This window comes from Coccinella septempunctata, chromosome 7, assembly GCF_907165205.1.
Source record: "Coccinella septempunctata chromosome 7, icCocSept1.1, whole genome shotgun sequence".
Lineage (NCBI taxonomy): Eukaryota > Metazoa > Arthropoda > Insecta > Coleoptera > Coccinellidae > Coccinella > Coccinella septempunctata.
Window position 1 is genome coordinate 6,249,036 of NC_058195.1, and position 25,064 is coordinate 6,274,099.

The 25,064-nt window shown below is 36.9% G+C and overlaps 1 protein-coding gene across 1 annotated transcript; it reads left to right on the top strand.

Moving 5' to 3' along the window:
* The first annotated feature begins 2,798 nt into the window (after positions 1 to 2,798).
* On the top strand, positions 2,799 to 24,960 carry LOC123316900 (calcium-activated chloride channel regulator 1-like). The gene is made up of 7 exons (XM_044903173.1): positions 2,799 to 3,321; positions 20,383 to 20,656; positions 20,745 to 20,901; positions 21,008 to 21,923; positions 22,003 to 22,230; positions 22,322 to 22,763; positions 22,871 to 24,960. Exons 1-7 carry the CDS (start codon positions 3,166 to 3,168, stop codon positions 24,307 to 24,309), a joined length of 3,612 nt encoding a protein of 1,203 aa, XP_044759108.1. The 5' UTR covers positions 2,799 to 3,165; the 3' UTR covers positions 24,310 to 24,960.
* The last annotated feature ends 104 nt before the right edge of the window (positions 24,961 to 25,064 follow it).

Here is a 25,064-nt window from a genome sequence, read left to right on the forward strand (position 1 = left end):
GGACCGAATCTTAAAAAAGTGTATGGGAAAAAGTGGTTTTTTTTGACATCAAGAATCTACTCGTGAAATATTTGTTCGAGTCAAAGACTCATCCTGTAGTAGATTCAAAAACCTATCCCGATCAATACAGGGTGAGTCACATAGTCAAATACGTATTTCCTGCAATGCATCCTGTCTGAGTAACAGGATGCTGCAGTGAAATATTGGTACTTCAGTGTATCTGTTAGAAAAAAGTAAATAAAGAATTGGGGTGCTGTAAATACTGTTCAGTACAATTGACAACATTTTATTGTAGTGCAACTAACTCCTCAATTCTTATTTATTCTTCTTTTGATCTTCGGGAAGCCGAGGAAGAGTTGTCTAGGGATCCATCAAAATTTTGGGGCTACTTAAAAAGGATTCGAGGTGGTTCCTCCACTCCGGGGTCAATGAAGTTTAATGGATCCACTTTGTCTGATCCTCAGGACATCGCCAATGCCTTTGCTGCTTTCTTCGAGGCTGCTTTTGTGGAATCTTCTGCACCACTGCGGGACCATTGCGGCCAAGACTGCTTTGGGCTGACTCTATCTGTTCCCGATATAAGTGAGGAGTGTGTGTTGTCGTGTTTGAGGGAGTGCAAGGGTAGTATGACTGCTGGCCCGGATGAGGTCCCGTCTTTTTTATTGAGAGACTGTGCCATCATTTTCGCTAAGCCTTTGACTGCGCTTTTTAGGCTGTCACTTTCGAAACGATGTTTCCCAAGCATTTGGAAGGAGGGTAAAGTGTGCCCTGTTTTCAAGAGGGGCAGTAGAGAAGACATCGAAAATTATAGACCTATCGTTATTCTGAGCAATTTTAGTAAAGTTTTTGAGAGGGTCTTATACGATATAATTTACGCACATGTAAAATGCCAAATTAATGATGGTCAGCACGGTTTCATTAGGGGCCGGTCTACTGTAACGAACCTGACTTGTTTCACCCAGTATGTGTCTGCTGCTTTGGATGAATGTTCTCAAGTCGATGTTATATACACTGACTTCTCCAAGGCATTTGATAGGCTTGACCATGGAGTAGTTCTTACAAAGTTGTCTTCGTTTGGCTTGAAAATGGATATAATCTCTTTCCTGGAATCGTATCTTGCTGACAGAAAACTGTTCGTTCAATATTTTGGAATCAGGTCATATGAGTTCTCCGCAACGTCAGGTGTTCCACAGGGTTCCATTTTGGGTCCTCTGTTATTCATGCTGTTTATGAACGATTTGAGTTTACACCTGCTCTGTCTGTTGCTCTTGTATGTAGATGACTGCAAATTGTATCGTCGAGTCGAGTCTATCCAGGATTGCTGGGACCTTCAGGGTGAAATCGATAATCTGAATGATTGGTGCCGGAGAAATCGACTATCATTAAATATAAAAAAATGTAATGTGATGTCCTTCAGTCGCAGTAAGTCCGTTGTCATTTTTCAATACAACATTGAGGGAAGTGTTTTGGGAAGGGTGACTGAATACAGAGATCTGGGAGTCTTATTCGATCAGAGGTTGACTTTTGTACCCCATGTGAGGGCAACTGTTTCCGATGGTCTCAGGACTCTCGGGTTTATAATAAGGAATTCCAGGGATTTGTCAGAGACTGGCTCCCTCTTCCTTCTTTTTACGGCGCTCGTGAGGTCAAAGCTAGAATATGGGTGTGTTGTATGGAATCCCGGTTATAAGATTCATATTGAAAGCTTAGAGAAAATACAGAGGCGATTTCTGAAATACGTGAGCTTCAAAATAGATGGCGTGTATCCGTGTCGTGGAATACAAGGTGGGTATTTATTGAGCAGGTTTAATGTTAACTCTTTAGAGGAGCGTAGGACTTATTTGGGAATTCTTTTCCTTAATAAACTCTTGAGTTCCAAAATTGATTGCCCTTACTTACTAGGCTCAGTAGATTTGCACGTCCCTAGACTACCTGTTCGAAATGTATCCACGTTCTATCTTCCTTTTCCACGTACTAACGTGCTTCGGTTTTCGCCAATGTTTAGAATATGTCATGATTTTAGCAATTTCCAGTATGTTTTGGATGTTTTCAACTGTACTCAATTGAATATACGGAGGGCTGTGTTGGGGTCGTAATTTTTTAGTTAATTTAGGTTTGCATTTGTATGTATATATACTTTTATGAGTTTTTATTTTGTAATTTTGTTTATTCCCAATCTGTAATTGGTCTAGACTGTAGATTGGTGTAATTAAATAAATAAATGTAATTAAATAAATCTTATCTTCGAATATGTTTGTTCAATTTTGAAGTGTTTTCGTTGTCATTCTCTGCTGTTGATTGTGAATGTTTGATATTGTATTTTATTATGATATTAGTGTATTTATTACTTTTGTATTGGTGTAGATAAGAGAAACTTGCTTTGATTATCTCAATTCCTTTAATTTTCGGTTTTACTTATCGAATTCATTATGTCACTGACTTTATTGTTTTCTCTACACTCTCTACAGGGTGTAAATTAATAATTGCGAAAAAATTTGAGGGGTAGGTTTTTCATATATACCTCTGCTTAGATACAGCCTAAAAAACAAATTTGCTGTATCCCTTCATGATACTTCTCTTGGGTCTCAAGTGACTGAGTGAGGTAACAGAAAACCCAAGGGTTTCCAAATCCTAGTCTTTCATCCTTGTTCCGATCTATCGCTGAAACTCCGGTAAATCACCCCAGGATTCTCAGTTACCAATCACCGTCCCCGTACCTTTAATCCGCGTTGCTCATCCTGTAGTGGGTGGGAGAAGGAAAGGATTCTCCGTTTGACGCTGCTTCGGCGGAACTCCGAGGCGCTCCAAACCTGAAAAGCTCCACTCAGTCGACGACGAAACGTTGTTTGAGTCGGTTGGTGAGAACCAGTCCACTTCCCGTCTTGCGTGCCTATCGAACCATAACTTTTCGGGTTAACCAACCTCATACTGACGTTGGTACCAACAAAAAACTGTTGTTATTCGCGTTACCAGGGCTACCATAATCGATAGATAGTGTCGAGGTCTGCGAAACCTCGAGAAAAAAGTTTTGTGTTATCAGTGAACACCGGACAGCAGTCGTGAAAAACTAGAAAAGTGACTGCATAGATTTTTCCGCTCTCGAGCTATGAGAGCGCAGTGAAAATTTAGATTGACTTTGTGATTAGATCGATTTTTTCCTCGAAGATGGCTTTCAAATTGGTTTTTTTGGGATTACTGGTGTCTTTGGCACATATTGGTGGATGTTTAGAACTGAGGAACAGGGCTTATGAAGGACTTACGATAAAGGTTTCAGAAGAGGTACCTGTGGAAAACTGCAAGGCTGTGTTGGAAAATCTTCAGGTGAGGACCTGCAACTTGTTACGACTCCTTTATTTTTCCCTCAAAACACCATGCCATCCTTTCATGTTATATACTGAATAAAAACTCTTCAAAAGGAAACCAATTTGAACAAATTTCAATAAAATTTTGGCATGTGTTTAAACCACTTCTCCAACACCAAAAGAGTTGGTTTTCCCATTTTTTCCCTTAAGTCATATTCAACTCAACTAAGACTTATGGGCTCCTAATAATTTTACCTTCAAGGTATCGAACACACTTAACAGTTTACTTGTCATTCGGCAGGTTCCCAAAAAATTTAGGTTATTCGATTTCTTTTTCGTTCATAACACTTTCTGGGCTCCTCAAACCAACTCTAAACTAAATTCAGTTCGTGAATTCCGAATGAATTACCACGCCAACTTTTCATTCGAGAATTTGAGTCTAATCAAGACATTTAAACCCAAATCAGAGGTTACATTAACGCTTTATACCTCACCAAGAAAACGTTAGCCCATTAAAATGTAACGCAAGCAAGCAGACGGTGCTTCTAAAACAGATGAATATTTTCACGCTACGTTGAACAGTTCTTACTGTTATTAGCGTTTACAAACTGTTCAATACATCGACGACGTATGTCTAGAGTAAAAGAAAAAATTTAATTCAGTTGGTTGTTTTCCATTAATCACTTGATGTCAGATCGTTTTTTTTTATCTTTTAGTAGCTGTGGCATTTAAAATTAGCTGTTTGGCCCTTTGAAGGTCGGCAGAAACCTCTAAATCGTTTGATGTAGCTCAAAATTCAATTTGGTTTGAAAGAAGCAAGAAATGTTTCTTGCTTCCATCGAGAATTGATGCTTGAAGAGATAGTTTTTTACTGTACTTTTCTATCTTTCAAGAAAGGTAGTATCAACAAATGTTTTTTAAAATACGCCAGTGAGTTGAAATAGGAGAAAATCTGCTCCATATTTGAGCTATCCGAATTGGTTTCAGCTATAAAATCGTTGCAATACAATGAATCATAAAACACCGATTACGATAGATCGTACCACTGATACCAACAGTATGGTCATGCTGCTGAAATAATAACATAAATTGAATTATTTTTTCAATACTGAGGATGGTAATCGATGAAACACGAATTATAGGGGCTTTGCCCTCAATTGTAATCATTCTTATGGGAAGGAACGTGCTCTGATTAATTGGGTAATTCTATTTTGATTTGGTAACAATTGGTTCAACGAGGCCAAATTTTGATTTGATTAATGAATACGATTATGGGACGCTTTGTTTTCAAATTATTCACCACTGATTGTGGAAAAAACGTTCTTTTTATTAAGTAGGCATAGACTCTAATTGCTGTGTAGTTTCTAGGCAATAAAATGTATCAATATATTCTTCAAGTGAGCTGCTGATCTCGGTATATTAGGAATTTGCAATATTTGATTTTTATTCCACACAATATCGGAATAGAATCTGTAACCTAGAACTGACCTTTTGTGCAAAATACTGTTTATTGACGAAACGGTGTAACGAAGGCTGTAATTGCCAAAACACCATTGTCTTTCAAGTGAAATCACAAAATATGTGATGTCACGTGTACAAACACCATGGAAAATCATGTAGACACGTCTGTATCGCCGATTCTGTCATAAAAACCAAGCGATAAATCGTTAAATTCATTCTCCATTGTAGTAATAAACGATTCGCAACGGTGTAAGAAATTTATTTCGAAACCAAAAACTATTAAGCCGAGACCACTTGAAAAACGTCCTTAGCCAACTATGCGCAGCGGAGCGTTGCTCGATTTATACAGAAAATACTTGGGGATACTGAGCAGACTTCACTCTGTTGTTAAAGCATAAGAAACGTGGAAATTAAAAGAAGCAAAATTATCCAAAATGCATTCAAAGACATCCATCTCTGGATGGATATAGATAACACATATACGATCGCACATATATATATCATTTAAACTGTATTTTTTCGTTGATATTCTTGTAGATATCATCCATCAAATGGACCAGTAGAAGTAGAGAATATAAATGATTTTCCAACCAAAAAAAATTCATTTGTGATCTCGATATTATAACTTTTACGTCAATCTTAGATTCCACCCTGAAATCACTGAATTATCCTTGTGAATTTCGGCACTAAATTCCTGCAATTTTCAAATAAGCTCAACCAATATTTACTCATACTTTATGCGCAAAAATTGAGGACACGAATAAACAAATCTCCAGGAACTGATTTGTACAACATGTTCGACAGCATGTACAGGGGCTAAAAATGAATAAACGTCTCGAATCTTTTCACAAACTTCCTGCATCAAACGTATTAATCTACGTAAATATTTGTTCAACTATCGATGCCATAGTTTTCAGTTGAAGCGAATGATATGATGATGGTTCATATTCCTGTGAATGTTTATAATTCATATTTCAAACACAAATAATTAATGGTCCTCTAAGTAACGTTTGGCGTATGGTGGGAATATAAATGAATGCATAAAACGATTACTTTGGTGAATTATGATTCATTCCCGAGGTATGAAACAATCGGAGGATTGTTCTACTGGTTTGTTCGTCACAATTTTTCCCTCAGAAATAACTGTGTGTAATCTTGATTCGAAAAATGTCAACGTTCAAATTTTTTCAAATGCTCTTGTACTCATCAAAGTGTTTTCAATGTGAAGAGTCTGCAGAAGAAACTAACTAACTAGCATACAATTGCATGAAACTTTCTAAGGAATAATAAAATTGTTCTTATTGAATTCGTTCCAAACATTTGTCACACTAAACTGCTAATAAAACTCAACCTTTTTAGCTTTCTCATACTAACAATGTTTGTTTCGCTCTTTTACAACGCATTACCTACTACATGAAACTACGAAATTCACTTTTATTAAATTGGAAAAGTCTTCTACATCAACTGCTCCACTTCATGGTCCTTTCCAGATCTTGAGGAATTCTGTGTTCTCTCTGATGATTGTGGGGAAATCAATATACTGTACATTATGGGATAGGTATGACCCCAGGCAATGAGTTCTTCATCATGATATTGCGAAACTATCTGTATAACTCCCAAGATAATCTATTAGATATTACGTAAGTTACAGTAACTACTCTTTCTTCAATACCATCTTTCGCAGTTGCCATCTGCGACAAGTCCTATAGGAGGATGGTTGAAGTGAAAGTGTAAAATTAACCTTCTCGGCATAGTTTTGAATATATAAGATGTTAGAATCCGTTTATCGTGAGAAATATGATCGCGCCTTATCCTTTATCGAAGGTTGATCAAAATTCTAATTAAATCCTCCAACACACATTGGTATGTGTAGAAACGCACGAATTTGATTCGTAAATCAAAGAGGTCGTGATCAGAATCGAATGTTCAAGGATAGACGGTGGTAATATCAGAAATTTGGTAATAATTCGTGATTTTTTACGAGCCTTCTTGGTAGTCCCAAAGTTAGAATCAATTCAAAATGTCCCGCTCTCTCATACATCAACTACGTCACTGGTTTGAAGCACTCTCATTGGTTAAAAGAAATTCAGCTGTCATAATCGATGACAGATCAGAATTAACTATTTTTGAAAAAAAAATGCTGCAAAATGGATCCCCAAATGTTTGAATGTTGACCAAAAGCGTGCAAGGGTAGAAGCATCGCCTGTGCTCGATTTGAAAACGATGTAGACTTCTTAAACCGAATTGTTACTATGGTTGAGACTTGGGTGCATTTCTACGATCCAGAAACAAAGCAACAATCGATGGAATGGCGACACTCTGGTTATCCAAGACCTAAGAAGTTTCGTGTCCAAAAATCTGCTGGAAAAGTTCTTGCTTCAGTTTTTTGGGATTGTCATGGAGTGATCGTGATTGATTTTTTGGATAAGGGTGGAATAATAACCGGAGATTACTATTCGACATTACTGACCACTCTACGGGAAAAAATTAAAGATAAAAGACGCGGAAAGCTATCTAAAGGTGTTTTGTTTTTGCAGGACAACGCCCCTGCACACAAATCTCATGTTGCCATGCAAAAAATTCGTGACTTAGGGTTTGAATTACTAGAACACCCCTTTATTCACCAGATTTGGCTCCATCCGACTATCATCTCTTTCCATAACTGAAAAAAAGTTTAAAATGTCGTAAATTTTCTTCCAACGAGGAGGTAATAAAAGCTGTGGAGGTCTGGTTTGCAGAACAAGAAGAAACAATTTTTTTAATGGTCTAGAGACGTTGCAGGTTGTCTGTAATAAATATATCCAATTAATAGGAGAATATGTTGAGTAATAAAATATTTTGACATTGAAATTTCGTTTGGTTCTATAGTAGGCTAAGAATTTTTCAATATATCCTCGTAATCTTCTAAGTTGACCATATATTTGTTCTATTTTATGGAACAATAAAACAACCAAATCAATTCCTTTCTCATTACCCTTCTAACCATAGAAATTTCATTCGGTGGCCGAAACTCGCACAGAAAACTGTTACGACCGACCGCAACGAATCTGCGGATAACACAAAAGAACCACAGAAAAGAATTAATTCGGTTAATTCGATCTAAAACGAGGGGGGTCCCCGACGTCTGTTATTTGGCCTCGGGCTGATTCGAAATTACCCAGTAGCCGTTTCTTCTCTCTACACGCCACCTAGGAAATGTCTTAAAATTAATATATGGGCCAGTTTCTCTCCGAAAAGGATAATTAAGCATATAAGGATTTGGTGAGCCGCTTTTTTGTGGTTGGCCGTAGAAAATTGAGTGTTTATTGCTGTCAGGAAGTCTGGGAACACACAGTGTCTCCAATTATGAATTAGTACCGATTATATGAATCAAGTAGTGGATGGATCGAGTAAAATTGGCTCTGCCATATAAGAGGATGGCAATTTTGATAGATTAGTTGGTAAAGAAGATTATTATTTCTCTGAATTAGCTTTGATAAACCCAGCATGATACACTGAAAAAACTGTGTGAATTGAAGACTCAAAATTATGTGTGTAATTACAAGGTGGTAAAAAAGTTTTAGACAAAATTTTCAATATTGGAGAGTTGAAAGAAGAAAATATTTTGAAGGCCAATCTGTAGATCGATGAGTTAGATTGAAAAGGTGAACAAAATCTTCCTGCTATTGCTTTGTTGCCTTTAATCGTGACTTCAAGTCACGTTTTTTAGTGAATCTTCTTTGTTGGGGCACAAATACTGATCTAGATTGGATTTAAAATTCGTTCGAGCTCAAATATGAAGACAATCACTGTTGAACTTTGAAATGATCAAAAATTGTCGCACTTTAACGAAACAATCTTTTGTCTCCGATATGATAATTAGGAATGCTGAATACTATACCCCATTCACATTTATTTTAGCAGTAGGTTGGCCATGAAATTATTTTCTCAAGTTTTTGTAACTAGAACGGAGTAAGGTTGGCACTCATGAAATGTCATAACGCCGTTGCCACAACTAATATCAATTTTTATTACGAAAATGCAGAAAGTGATTAAAAAAGAGAGAAGACAGGGTTTCAGGAAGTGCTATTTAGAATTCAGGTCAGCTCATTCGAATAGTTATACCCTGATATTCTAAAATCCACAATACGTCAGACGGTAGCGAACATATTCAATGTAATAGAATTTATATAATGTTTCATCTGAATCTTAACGACTTATATTTCAGCTGAGTATTTCCACAATCAGGAAGATTGTGAATGAAGAGGATGACAAAGAATTTCCTTTCATTGGGAGACCCAAAAAAGTGGTGGCATTTGAGAATTTTATGTTTGAGAGAATTAATGCGAAAAGTTTACTACAGGATTTTCGATGAATGTCATCGTAGAATAAGTTCCCGAAAATTTGTTTTACTATTTTTCATTTGACTTGTTCTATACATTGTAAATGTCTTAAGGTACCAGTAAATACCCAATTATTATTATTATATCAATGTATTAAGATGAACAGCCACAAATACGCGCCAGTTTTCCTGTTAATTGTTTATTCATGTGAAATTTTTGTTGAAAGGTGAAGTTCATCCTGACTTGAAACTTCTTTTAATTCTGTTTACTTATATTGATTCAAGATGATTTTTGTTTAAGAATTTAACATTCTTGTAATTATCTGTTGATTCCTTCAGGAGATACCCATTCCTAACCACTGCATCATATGCATTTCATCTTCGGGTAAATATTTTTGAAATCTACAACTGATGTAACGTATTCAAACTTTAGCCAAAGAAGAAAACGAATATTAACTCTCCTCAAGCTAGTGCATATTATGATATTATACTGATCTCTTGTATTTTCCATGCAAATAACTGGATTTGGTATGCCTTCAATCAGTTTGTATAAACCTCAATTATGTTCGTCACATATTTTCCGAAGAGATTCGACATTGTGCTAAAATACGTAATAATAAAAACTTTTACGTAGAACGGGCAACATAACGTTGATTTAAAACCCAAAAATGTTTTGACAAGCGTCATAACACCACATTTTCGTACTATACAGAGTGAAATGTGTCAAATTTCCATGGCCAACCGAGTGCTAAAATAAAAGTGAATGGAGTATATGCTAAAAAATATCTGAGAATAACACAAAAAGAACCAAAGGGAGCTTGAAGCCAAAAGAAAATTTTGTGTTACCTACTATAATAGAAAAATGTAGAAAAGGTCAACCCTAAAAAATTTTTCTTATTCACATTGTACCATTGAAAAATTAATTTCGGAAAGCCTGAACCAGTTCTCGTGTAGTTTAAGGCTAAAAGTAAGGATTTTCGAGAAAAAACCTGAAGTAAACACCTTGTGAGAAAATAAATTCGTGAATAGGTGATGGAAGGGTTATTTTCTCACAAGGTGGTGACTGCGAGGTCCCAAACAAAGAAAATCTCTCGCTTTTCGAATTAAAAAGGTGATAGTTTAAATAGACGAAAAGGATATCCGCCAAACATAAACGTACCCAAAGGATTCGAAAGGAGAGAAACAGACGATGAGAGTGAAAAGGGCAGGGATAGTTGGAGAGCCGTGGGATTGTTTGCTCTTTGTTTCTCCGTTGTTTAGTGCCTCGCCTACCTAGATGCAGGTGCTAAAATTTGAATAAACATTGGGTTTGTTTGCTTTCAATTGTTTGACCCAATGTGAGTTAGGTAGTCTATTTAAATTTCAGCTTCAATTAATATTACGAGGATGGGGTTAACCCAATATTTGATTGCGTACATATTATTACATATACACATTAGAAAATATTGAATTTTTTTAACTTAGATGAGTTGAAAACTCAAATTCCGATAAATAGCAGTTTCGCGCTTGGTGGATCATTGAAGTCTCCAGTACTTCGACCAAATTACTCTGTTCCGCCAGGGATAAATACTTGAAATTTCGTCCTGTAGTCAAGTTAACTCATCTGGGAACGAGGATATATTGAAAAATCCTTAGCCTGCAATAGAACCAAACAAAATTTCAATGTCAAAATATGTTTCTACTTACTCTGCAAACCAAACCTCCACAGCTTTCATTATTTCCTCGTTGGAAGAAAATTTACGACCTTTTAAACTTTTTTTCAGTTGAGGAAAGAGATGATAGTCGGATGGAGCCAAATCTGGTGAATTTTGCATGCCAACATAGGATTTGTGCGCAAGGGCATTGTCCTGCAAAAACAACATTTTTGGATAGCTTTCCGCCTCTTTTCTCTTTAATTTTTTCCCGTAGAGTGGTCAGTTATGTCGAATAGTAATCTCCGGTTATTGTTCTACCCTTATCCAGAAAATTAATCATGTTTACTCCATGGCAATCCCAAAAAACTGAAGCAAGAACTTTTCCAGCAGATTTTTGGACACGAAACTTCTTAGGTCTTGGAGAACCAGAGTGTCGCCATTCCATCGATTGTTGCTTTGTTTCTGGATAGTAGAAATGTACCCAAGTCTAATCCATAGTAACAATTCGGTTAAGTCTACATCGTTCTCAAATCGAGCACAGATCGAACGCGATGCTTCTACCCTTGCACGCTTTTGGTCAACATTCAAACATTTGGGGATCCATTTTGCAGCAATTTTTCTCATGTCCAAATTGACGTGAACTATATGATGAACGCGTTCGTATGAAATATTCAGTGATATCTTGATACTCCAATTTTTCCATTTTCACAATTTCGGTGGATATCTTCTTTCTTTTAATTTATTAAACTCTGGTTTACTTTTTTGACCTCAAACTTCACACTGACACTGAAAATTCAATCTCAACTAAGTGAATTCAGTAAATTCCACCCATACAAGAGAAAATGCAGCTTTAGTTCAGGTGGATCTCCGTTCTTTCTAAAAACTAATCATCATATTTACGACATACTCAAAAAAACTCAATCCCTAATCTTGAAGAATTAGATACGCATTGGATGGAACCATACTGGTATGTGCCTCAGATATAGGCTAGACGTTTTTCATACCCAACTAAGTGCTTCGTTATCTGAACGATGATATGTTACAGAAGAATTTTAAAAGCCCTGTCATTTATCTGTTGTTTTAATGGAGGATGTACGTCTTCTCAGTTTTTCAAAATGTCACATATTCTCCAGAAAGAATAGGAAGGTATATCTGATAAATTAACATCCTCTGATACTTTTTAAAACATTTTTTAACATATTTCTTTTGCGTGGAATGCATCACGATAATAGCTGAAATAAGTGCAGTTTTAAAGAATGTCTTCTGTTGTCTACTTTTGTCTCTGAGTAGGTCATGTTCTTCAAAGGACCAAAAATTCAAAATTCATCGTAATTTATTTTGATAACGATACTTTTACATATCCATATACAGAGTGAATAAAAAGTGACGAACAAAAACCATTTTTACTAATTTTTTAAATCCACGAACAAGTCAGTGACATACACTCCAGGAGAGATTGCTGTTTCATCGAAACAGCCTTTTTCGTAGAGTAGTAGTTCTTCTGGAATAAAAATCACTTTAATTTCTTAAATTATTGAAATGTTTCAGCTGGTATATGGAAAACTGTATGTATGAGAAACTGTTGAACGCAGAATAAAATCCGCTGTGTTATTATGATCATAAAACGAACGATTTATTCAAATGAAGGCACACATATCCTTGAACAAACCAAACCGAATCGCCTCATCTCTATAACCATTACCATACCGTTGCTATTCATAAATTGCGCAATTCATTGTTCGTCACTTTTCGATTAAAAATACAATCGAATAACTGCAGCATTGAATTACATCGTGAATCCTGCTGGTTCTATCTGAATCCTTCCTGCTGAGCATCAGACACAGAAATTAGTTGCTATGTGTGATCAAGGATGATCTCTCAAGGTTTCAAATTTAACGATTGGAAAAAAATGGCAGTTGCATTCTTCGAAGAACCTCCAAGGTCGATAGGTGTGGAAAATGAGGAAATGGTAGTTGAAAATAGTATGCTGCGATGATTCATTTTGTGGATTATGATTGCTGTATCATGAATGGAGAGGGTAATAATTTAAATGGGTAAATGCGTTGCAGGAAAAAACAATATCAAATAAATGAGAACATCGTGATGGTTCTAGACATGAGGATTATGTTATGGAGTGTAATAAGGATTTCACACCGAATTCCAACAGTTTTCAGGCATTTTCTAAATTCTGGATTGAATGCAAGAAGTAGCTTAACTATTCATTTCATAAAAGACAGGTTGAGTTTTTGACTCGTATGAATATTTCAACAGTAGATTCTTGAAGTCAAAAGAAACACTTTTTTCCTATACCATTTTTTCTGATTCGGCTCTGATAAAAAGATTTAGCCATTTTAAGTTTTCATAGTGAAAAAGAGTGTTTCTTTTCACCTCAAAAATCTACTGTTAAAATATTTGTACGAGGAACATCCTAATTGAATTTTTTTACAATTTTCCAAGGTCAGCATTATTTTGGAAAACTCCAGATGTGAATGAACGATTTTAAAAATTGATACCTTCAATTTCCCGTCTACCAGAAAACTAAAATTGAGTAATTTGACTCGTGCCAACCGTCTCATCTCGGAGATAATTCTACCAGTCCAAGATAAAGAACCGTTTTCATGGTTTTCATTCGTTATCTATAGTTATCGAGGAATCGCCATTAAAATTGAATATTCATCATTCCCTAAAACATGTTAGAGGGTATTACCATATTTATTGAATATTTCAATAAAGCGGCTTCCAATTTTTTCTTCAGTTTATATCCCATTACCATATATTCTTTATTCAGCACCTAAGTCTATGTCACACTTTTCATCCGAAAGACATCTGAGAAAAACCCGGTCGATATGATACGGATGATCCGCCGTTCAACTTTTGACCCCGCAGCAAACTCGAACCTGGGCCCATAACCTGTTTAGGCATTTCGGAACCGCGCCATAATTCAAATTTACGATCGCAGGCGAGGCGATAAACACTTTGTAGTTTTGTGGAAACGTCCTGATCTTTATCTTCGACAATTCCACCGCTGGGACAAAAAGGTATCAATTTTCACGAAGACCTGGGAGATTAATTTCGAAACTTAAGACGAGAATTTGCCAGCAAACGGTGCGTGCACTGGCCCTTATGTCGAGACTGGGGAAGTGGAGGGAATCAAGCCAAGTGCTTCTGTAAGGAAGAAACGTTTAAAAGATGTTCGAAGATCGGGTTGCCTATTGGAAAAAAAATGCACAACTGACGCCCAACTGTCGCGAAAGGATATTGCATAAAGTTCTCTCGTCGATTTTATATTGGAGGTGGACATGTCTATATAGATATTAGCATGCCAAAGTGAACGATACTTCTCAGCTATACATGAAAATAATGTACACACCTCAATTTCTGAAAAAAATTTGATGAAGTCCCAATAAAATTGGTCTAAATTTATTACAAAAATTATGTCGAAATTAGTTTGACGTATGCCTAGTCTTATCCGTCATAAAAAGGTAACAATACGGTAGTTAAAATTTACAATAAAACTTTGATCTTGCTCAAGGGGGTGAGAAAGACTCATCTTTGAAAACACCTTGTATAACTACTGATGTCTGGGAGAGGAGGAAATTACACACAGACATATGGAAACATGCTTCAACATTTCTGCAGAAGATGATTACTTCCAAGATCATCGAAATATTCAGACTTTTACTCTTCAAATCGAAAAAGGATTGTAGTTCTCTACGACCACATCGCTGGTTGAGTTGAATTTTAATCCTCGTGTTTTCTAAGGTTCCAATTCAACTCTATACGAGCCTGTCTATCAATCGATACCTTGTCGTTGTATTCGTGCCAAATTACCGTCTTCACCGTTACCATCGGAAAGTCAATAGGTCGACGTTTGTGACCTGCATGGTCAATATGCATCTTTCACATACTTAAGTAGTTTTTCCATCGAAAGGTGTGTTCGTTATTCGACGGAGTTCATTGAATGTATCAAGGTGTTCATACAAACACATATGCTTTTTTTTTAAACAATGGTTATTAGATATACCTAATAAACATTTATTATTGAAATGATGTTCTGATTTTCGTAAAAAGTGGATTCAGATTATAAAAATGGATGCAAACATACCCAATATTAGTAATAGTTTCACAAATAGAGTGTACTATACTGGGTGAGTCTTTGACTCGTACAAATATTTTAACAGTAGATTCTTGAGGTCGAAAGGAACACTTTTTTCCTTTACCATTTTTTCCGAATCGGCTCGGTTTGAAAGATACAGGCTGTTGGAAAACCATAAAAAAATGTTATTTTTAGTTCTATCTCACAAACGGTTTTATCGAATGAAATGAATTTCGGCATATAGTTTAGTTTTTCATTTATTCGATGAATCATTTTTGAATACAAGGTATCACCCACGTCTTTCAGGGTTCGCATAATGACCATTACGTAAAAATACCAAAAATTCAAAGAACATAACCCTTGAAACTAAATTGGAGACAAACTAATGAATATTTGAGTTTTGTAAAATAAAAGTATTCCTCATATTTTCTCGTATAATGCGCCATTTTCTCGTTATTTGATGTTCAAAAATAAAAAATATCTGTGATATTGGGAGAATTGGGTACTTTGGCTAAGTGCAACTCTGTTCAAAAGATCCACAGATGTGCAGTGTAATAGAGTTAGCTGGTTATTCTGAGGGAAATTTTGTTTATCCAGGGGTGGCATAGCTCATTATGAAAACTTAAAATGGCATCGGAATTGGAAAAAAATTTTATAGGAAAAAGTGTTCCTTTTGTCCTCAAGAATCTTTTACCAGTCAAAGACTCACCCTGTATAGTACACTCTATTTGTGAAACTATTACTAATATTGGGTATATTTGCATCCATTTTTATAATCTGAATCCACTTTTTACGAAAATTTAGAACATCTTTTCAGTAATAAATGTTTATTACTTTATTAGATTTTGGTGGAAATAAATTACTGGCAGATTCGAAAAAAAGCTTCAAATCAATCGTCAGGACCTACTATATCCGTGAATTGTCAATAGAAGGACCAATAAAACAGTTTCTGGCCAATCTTTCCCATAAGATATTTTGTGGAACGATCTCTCCTCACCGTAGCAATCCGATCTCTGTAATCGTTCAGTGCTTTATTGAAAATTGAGATTCTCGACGGATTTAACCGTGAGAACACAAGGTAACTCGTGACCAGCTGCTTAAAAAAATAAGTAGAGAGGCAGGACCTAAACACACATTACGATCGCGAGTAGAGCTGACCTAAGCATCTTCGATATTTGAACATTTCTAGGCAATTATATGGTTTGATGTTCGCTGAAGATTCTGTAATAATGCAGGGGGGTACTCAGGACTCTCTGATATTATACTGGTTAAGGAATTGCTTGAAAAATAACTGAATCCCACTTCTAAATTGTCTAGTATTCAAAGAAAACTTATTATTATCAAAAAAATCTGATATGCCAAGCAGGTACGAGTGTTTTTTCTTTCTGCTGAGAGTATAGTGAAACACATTACGTTTATAACCATTTTTCATCATTATCCCTGTTCTAAAAGTCGCTGGGTAAGAAAACCAGGTCAAAATTTCCCATTTATGTGTCAGATTACTTAAGAAATATAAAACAACTACGTTATGTCCAGTTTGTATCAATTTAAAATCGACATTTTGTTCGATACGGATCTGCGTTCGATTTTAATCACAGGTGATTTGAAAAACGGAAAACCCGCTGGAGGATCTTCGTAGATGCGTTGTCTAACCTTTCAACCGTTATTCTTCGTTTCATTAATTAAAAGGTCGACGTTTGAATGCAAGAGGTAAGTTTGCCATTTGGTACCGAACATGGTTAGGTAGGTTTATTACATAACCATTGACTGCCTTATCTGAGAGATGGGTCGATTGCCATATACAATCTCATCAGCAATTAGATACAACCCGTTTTATGTGATGCATTTCATTCGCAATTAACTTAGCCATTCTCTTGGATTTCAAGGAAGATCCAGAGTAACCCTGAGGAAAATGGATGCTTCTTTCGGCATTTTCAATTGGGCTTAATCTTGAATCCAAAGCAAGGTTTCTTTGGCACCTTAGTGCACCTCAAGAAGCGGCAAAAATACTAATTTATTGGTAGTTGTAGTGTAGTAGGCTTCACTTATATTCTGGCTACATAAATACATATTGACTTTTGTTTTTGTGGAGGCCTTCATCAGCCTGCAGCTTCAACATGACAGATATATGCACAAGAGTGACGAAATATGTTTGGGATAAGCACCTCCTGCTGAAGAAGAACACATAATACTTTGCATGGACCATGGATCCATCCTACCTGTGACAAATATATCAGAAAGCTTCTAATTTTTCATCATATCGAGAATAGAGATCAGAAACGACATCCCATACTTCTCCCATCCCATTATACAGACATTTTTCCATTAGGAAATCTTCTATGTGGGGCCCACATAAATTCTCATTTTTATCTTCGGAAATTCAACACTTTGTTTGCTTACTCCTCGAGTGTTATCGACAGGAAGGAGTGTCTTAAAGCGTATCGTTTACAAAAATTACGTGAGTTCTCCGAATTGAAGTGCCACGATCAAGTTACGAAGTCCATTGACTGCCGTTGGTGTTCTATCATCCTATGGTTTTTATATCCCCTCAGATAATCAGCAAGAATGAGTCACTCTATTCGGATATTAATGTAATTCGTTGAAAAAAATCTGAATACTGGCGTTCTTTGAACTTTTGCCTCTCCAATTAGTCTACCTCATTCAAAGTCAATATTATTTCCTCACTTATTCGCTCTCCAACTTCTTTACATAATTGTATAAAGCAATAAAGAACAAAAACTTCTCACTCGGTTCATCATCTTCATTAAGATCTCCAAAGAAAGAAATCAGTCAATTGTAAAACCGATTTTTTCACTGAACCTAACTTGGTCGACGGTTTTGGATCATTTGTCATCAAAATCAGCGCGTTTGGTTTGTTGCACCTACGCTGAATTCTTCGAAGTTCTTCGGATCATCAAGTATGCCATGTGAAAGTTATCTGCGCGTTTTCAATGGAACAATTGAATATCAGGTCATCTTGATGTTTTCGAAGGTCTCTAGATCAATTGGAGGAGTGATAGGGAAAAAGACAACTTGTTCAGATGATGATGGGTCTATCGAAGTTTCGCACAAAGCTATCTTGATTTCCTCCCAAGAACTAATGAATTAATATTAGGTACAAGTAATGGGACTTATCGCTTGAGAATCTAAAGTCCATCAAGTGTTGAATTGAGACGTTGATGTTCGCAGTGAAGGACAGCAGAAATTGTTTTTTTTCAAGCGAAGAATACCCTCGATAACATCTTCAATTCCATAATTTTGAGAGAATGGTTGATTAATCGCTTGAGTCAAGATGTGCCTAGTATTCAAGAGATGAAGTAGGTCGTCTACTCACGATATCAAGGCAGAAAGGTGACTTGCTTGTTTGCAATCATGATCATCTGTAATTTTCTGGATTGAAAGGTCAGAAATTATAGTTTGTTGAACATGGACGCAATAAGGAAGTGATATTTCTTCTTTTAGTTTCAATTTTTATGATATCTAATCGTTTTTCATACGTTTCATGTATGTTGCTGTGCAAATCCTTTGAATTGTGATAGTAATTTCTTTATTACTTCACTATTCTTCTGTCTTTTTCTAATTTTTCCCTCAATTTCGTCGAGGACTCTCCAGACTTCTACTCTATTTATTCTAAACTATTGTTTCCTGTACTTGCTTAGCTGTATAATGAAAAGGGGTTCCTCATGCCTCTATTTACATACCTACCACCCCGAGGCCTTGTTCAATAGAACATTATAATTAAACGTCCCATCATTCTTCTTGCCAATGACAATGGATACTTTCTTCGGGGTATTTTCCAAGTTATGCAAGTCCTGGTACCGACCAAGATAGATAGTCCACCTCCTGTGGCATAATTAAATTGGAACCCCCTCACAGGACAATTAAACCCAAACTGATGAAAACGGGCAGGATGGGGTCCTAATCGACCAAACTTCAAATTCATGCACAACCATGCCTTGAAATGCACGTAATTTTCATATCAAAGGAATAGTTCAGATCGCTTAAAGATCCCCCCTCTGTATAATGGCAAGTTATGAAAGTTATCTAGATGCTACCCTAGTGCCAATGAGGGATAATGTCTTTGATCTCTAAAGAGTGAAAATGGCACTGCGTTTTGTCTGCGTTGTCCCCCTCTGTTGTTGAAATTCCGAATGAATCTTCGAGAATGCACTTCATTCTCTTCGAGGCTCAGTATGTTCGAAACATTTAATTAATTTGCACTTGCTTCAAGCATTATTGCATCAGCATCACGACAAAGAGATTAAGAATTTTCAATTTTGATTAGGATGTTTGTAAATGTCAGAAATGTAAATATCCTTGAAGTTCTGAGCTCTCATGGATACAATTCATCATTAAATATAAATCAAGGATTCAAAGTTATATTACTCAAAGACAACTTAGAGCTTGAATCATGCAAAAAAGTAGGTATATCATTGAACATTCAAGAAATATAATTTTTCATCATTCCTCAATTTTCTACTCTCAAAATAAGTCAATGGAAGGCAATAGCCAACTGATTTTTGGCCACAAACTAAACAGTATTTGCATTTTGTGGTATACAAGAACTATTCCAGTATTCCTTGAAAAAAGCTGCTTGAATAGGAATTTTAAAAGGGGTAATAATTCTTCTGAGTTCGTTGAAGATTGCCAGTTGAAACTTCTATAATATTTATGTATTTTGTCCTGGCGGTTTCTTTTCAATCCCTTTTTTGTGCACTCTAAAATGATGCAATACAACTAATGAACATCTTTCTTCGAATTACCCAAACAACTAAGTACTGAACAACTTATATAAGGATTATCATCTCAATAAATCTCTACGTGTTTTCTACGCTCATATAACCCTGAAAATCTTGCACCAATTGGATAAACGCAACGTCTTCCCACATGACACTTTCATCATGAATATAAAACGTATTCGGATTCGTGAAATTCTTCGAATAATGATACAAAGCCCACAATTCCTAAACCCATATCATGTTCTCATGGACTCAAAAGGGTTCCGAAATTGTCAACCTGCAAAAAAGGATGTGTGACAATAGAGAATAGACCAAAGGTCGTGGGAATCCTTGTTGGGTGAGGTATTGAAAACACCTGTATTTTTTCGTATTGATACTCTCACACAGGTAGCATATAACGAAGATTTACAGTGGTCACATTAAATGTAGAGATATTGACCAACTATAAATGAACTCGATCGAGAAAAACATTGAAAACAAATATGAAATAAAATAAAAAAGTATCTCTTTTAAGTATCAACGTCTACAGATAGTTAATTAAGAAATGTCTTCCTTCTGAAGAATTTTTGTCCCCTTCGCTTTGTCAACAAACCGACAACAAAGAGTATCATACACAACCACTCTTGACACGCGTTCCATACACCTGTTCCAATTAAAAATGCAAAATCAGCGTACCCCACCATATGTCATTATGAAATTGAACTCGAAAAGCAACCCCTTATCGCCCATTCCACCACCTTCCACATTCAATCCCTTCACCGACTCCAACATGGATTAATCGTGGTAAAACAACACTTAAAACCCTAACAAATGTCTCCTTTCGTTACAGGCAAGCCTACAAAGTGCGTCACAGTTCCTGTTTTCCGCCCTTGATGGCAAGGCATTCCTGCGATCCGCAACTGTTTTACTTCCTCCCTCGTGGCCTGACACTTGCGCTCCGTCAACTGTGGCGTCAGGTGCCGGTGAAACAAGTGACATCACGATACTACCCAGGGATCCCACAAGGGGCCAGTTGTGGACCCAGCAATCTCTGGGATGTGGACAACCCGGCGATCAGATCTATTTGGGCTTCGAAAGTTTATTGAAGACTGATAATAAATTAGGTAAGGAAGTTCGCAAAGCAAAATCGAGAATTTCTTATAGATTGTCCAGTTTTGAACGAAGAAATTCATATGTATCTCGATTTTTCAGGTCGTTCCTTGGTGAAGCAATTCGCTATGTATCGCTATGGAGTTTTTGAAGAACAAGGTTATTTCAACGATCCTATATATCCCCTCTGTTATTTCGACGATGATAACAAGGAGGCAAAGCTGACTGGATGCTCAGATCTTCATATCAACGACCATGGGTAAGTTAATTCCTAAATAAACAAATCTAAAACCATTTAATTAAACCAATCAATGATCCCCATTCATCCAGAAGATCGCCCAAATTCACACATCGCATTGTTTCAGGATTTGCAAGGGTCAAAAAGTATTCTACAACACCTCCAACATGGTGGATTCCAACGCCAGAAGCTCGATCATTTTCGCTCCAGAAGCACCATCCGTATCGATGTTCTGCGATTCTGGTAACCACGATAGGATTGCGCCTACGAAACAGAACTTGATCTGCGACAGACGCAGCATCCTGGATGTAGTGCTGAGCCACGAAGATTTCAAGAGTGCAAACGCCACAGACGACTCCATGAGTCACGAAATAGCAGATACCACTCCGAAAATAAGCTACAAGAGACAGATGTTGACCAGGTACGTGTTCGTCATCGAAAGTACCAAGGATATGATGCAACGCGAGTCCTGGTACTACATGAGATTGGCTCTCACTAACTGGGCAGCCAATCAGTTGCCTAACAACACCGAATTAGGGATGGTATTAGCAGATGTCAAATCTACCAGAGCCTGTGAACTTCTTGACGGCACCCTTCACCCTAACGGCGTTGGCAGAAGTACCGATGCTTTCTATTCAGCTATACCTTACACGGCGAGTGATTCCGCTAAACCAGCATGTCTGACATGCAGCCTTAAAGACGCAATGGATATGTTGAATCAGAAAACCAAAGTCAACGGTCCTGCAAACAACGTTATCGTGATGATCTCACCTGGTATGGATTACAATCCTCAAATGGAGTCTCTATTGAAGGAAATCAAGAAATCTAACATCAAAATTGCTGCCATCAACTATCCCCACATAATCAGGAAAAATTCCCTCAATCTACTCGCTGAGAAAACTGGAGGATCAGCTTATACTGTACTAGAGCAGAAGCTTAATGTTGAATCGACTCTACTCACTACATATTTCGAGCTTTTAAACGTTTTGGCTGATATTTCAAGGAAATACTACTCTGGCAGCCTCTCGGATCTACCCATTGAGGTTAGTAGAAACTTTTAAGACCCCTTATTCCTTCAACCTTTACAAGCAACATATTAACTGGTTCTTCATTCTTTTATAGATCCATCGTAGAGAAATCACCGATGACGGCAGAAGCTCTGTGACTGGCAGTTTTGTGTTGGAGCCAAATATGGGAGAACCAGCATCTTTGAACTTCTTCACCCACAACACAGCTGCTCCTCTATTCAAAAGCCTGAAACTGATTAGTCCATCCCATCAAGTGTTCTCTTCCAGAAGTGATCGTCTCCTTTTCTTCAAAACTATCCTTCTTAACGCCAATATCAGTGAGGTAAGTTTAAACCCATCTAATAGCTGCAATTGAAATATTTGAATTATTTGTGTTATTTTTTTTTTTTTAAACGAAAATAATTCACTTTCAGAGTGGTACTTGGACATACACAGTGGAGCCTTACCCTGGAAACCCTCAACCACACTTCCTACAAGTTTGCGCTACACCAAAATCACCAACAGCTCCAATCCTCAACGCCAAATTCTGGACCCACAGGAATCACCCTAATGGTCCCCTTATACTTTTGACTGAAGTGAAATTGGGTGAGATGCCTGTTCTAGGGGCCAAAGTTGAGGTGACAGTCACCAAATCTTGCAATCCTTGCAACCAAACACAAGATGGTGCTACCAGAACTTACAAATTTGATCTATTAGATACCGGTAGCGGAGATCCTGACATAACTAAAGGCGATGGTGTCTACACGAGGTATTTCAGTGCAAGCGAAGCAGGCATTGGATTTTACACGTTCGAGGTTAAAGTAACTGACAATGGCAATACTGCATATAGCTGGGCTGAATCAACCAAAACATCTGGTGAGTAGGACACACAACAACAAATTCCAAGAGATTTACCACTGATCTTTCAATTTCTCCTGTGTATAATTGTGATAAATTTATCTCATTTCGATTTATTGTTACAGATAAACCTTGTTGTGGAAGCACAGTACCATCAACTGGCGTCGAACCAATTTCACCATTCCAAAGGATTCTACCCAAACAGACTATCTTCATCTCTTCCAAGGACATTTTGACATCGAGTCAGTCTGCGGCTGGAAAAATTGGCGATCTGAAAGTTGTCATTATCGCTGAAGACATGAAGGCAAGATTGTCGTGGACGGCGCCAGATATGGGAGGAAACACGGTATCCAGATATGAAATCAAGTATTCCAACGCCGTTAAAGATATCATCGATAACTTCGAGACCAACGGAATTCGTTGGGATTCTGCTCAAAAACCTCTGCCTTTGAGTCCAGGCTCTGAAACTACTTTCAATCTCGACTTTTCCCTGTTCAAGGAACTCCTGGATAAGCCTATGTATTTTGCTGTCAAGGCGTACCCGAAAATGTCGTCTGATGTACCTGGAACCGTTTCTAACTGGGTTAGAGTTCTTGTGCCTTTACCTCCACCGCCACCCACCGTTGCACCAAGCTATACCCACAATGAACAGTATTGGCCAAATACGAATACAGTTGATATTGATCCCATCAGTCCCAGCTTAACAAACCCCGCTAGTTTTGGACTTGAATTGATTCTACCAATTGCTATTGGTTTTATTCTTCTTGTTGTTCTTCTCATCGTTTACTGCTACTTCTGCGTTGTGCGACGTAGAGAGCGACAAATAGTCAAGAAATCCCCATCAAAATCCTTGAAGAACGAGAAATTGAACGGAAATATCACTATTGTACCAGGTAGTCCAATGAATAACCCAAGTCAAACATACACATCAGACATAACAGACCATCACAACGTTGGATTACCTGTGAGTAACTTCGGTTATGAAGATGAAACTAAGAAGAGGTATTCTCTAGTGAATCAACAAGAGCAGCAACTCATTGAAGAATTGAAACAACAACAACAAAGCATCAACCGTGAAGCTACATACGCTGGTGTAAGCGTCATCTCCAACAGGAATGGATCTACTCATCCTCTTAGTCCATACAACTCTTGGACTGCCTCCCAACTTCTCCACGAACATGAAAGAAGACACAGCCCCATGGACAATTTACCAGAAGAACAGATGAACCACGAAATGATGATGAACGATTCCCAAATGGATCACATGTCTGTTAATGGCCAACAAATTGATCATATGAGTCTGAATGGTCACCAAATGAGTCCTCAAATGATGGAACACTATCAACAAACCCATTTAGCACCCCCTGTACCCCCACTTCCAGCCTTTCAGGGTAATGGGTATCCACCAAACTACAGTATATATGGAACCCATCAATCGCCCAACCACCAGTTATATCAAACCATAAGAAATGAACCAGTTGGTCAGTTCAATCCTAGTCTGCAAGGCTCCATGAGCTCGGTTAATAGTGGCGAAAAGAAGAGAAGAAATGTGACTATGGTTTAACGATACGTTATTAGAGATACAGTGACAACAGTTGAAACTTACACAACACAAGTTTAGTTTTCAGTGAACTAGTGGGTATAATTCCCAAATGAAGTAACTGAACCGATTATTATTTATCATGACGCTTTGGGATCAAGAAAGAGAGGAAAACCTACGGAAAAATATTGATAAATCGAACATATATTAATCTTTTATTTTGAATTTTGTTGTTTTCGAAAAATTATTCCAAATTGAAGACGCTTTGAAATCCCAGTATATACACAGCATTTTCAATTGATTATCTGTTGTTCTGATTTGAATTCTTCAACTATTTATTTAAAAAAGTTCTCATTTATCTTGTGACACATTGTACATATAATCTGTTAATTTTGTAAATAGTGAAAATTATCGTCTTACCAGTAGTAAATTTGCCAACTAGTCATATCATGTAATTAAATTGCAAGTTTGAATGTATGCTACGAAATGAAGCCAGTATCTATGGAATTAATTAAATATAGATGAAACAAAAAGTTTTGTCAATGCATAAACTTTTGAGACTGATCTCCACAAATTTCTCTTAAGGAATGTAGATGTTTTGTATATTATTTTCAAGTTTTTGTAAATATGTAGTATAAGTTTTCTATTTTCTCATTATAAATGTTTATATATTTATTTCGAGTTTTTTTCCTTAATTATTCTCGAAAACACGCTTTGCCTGCCCCAAAGTAAACAACAACCAGCAGTAGGAGGTCTACCCAAAGATATCTTTGGGTCTA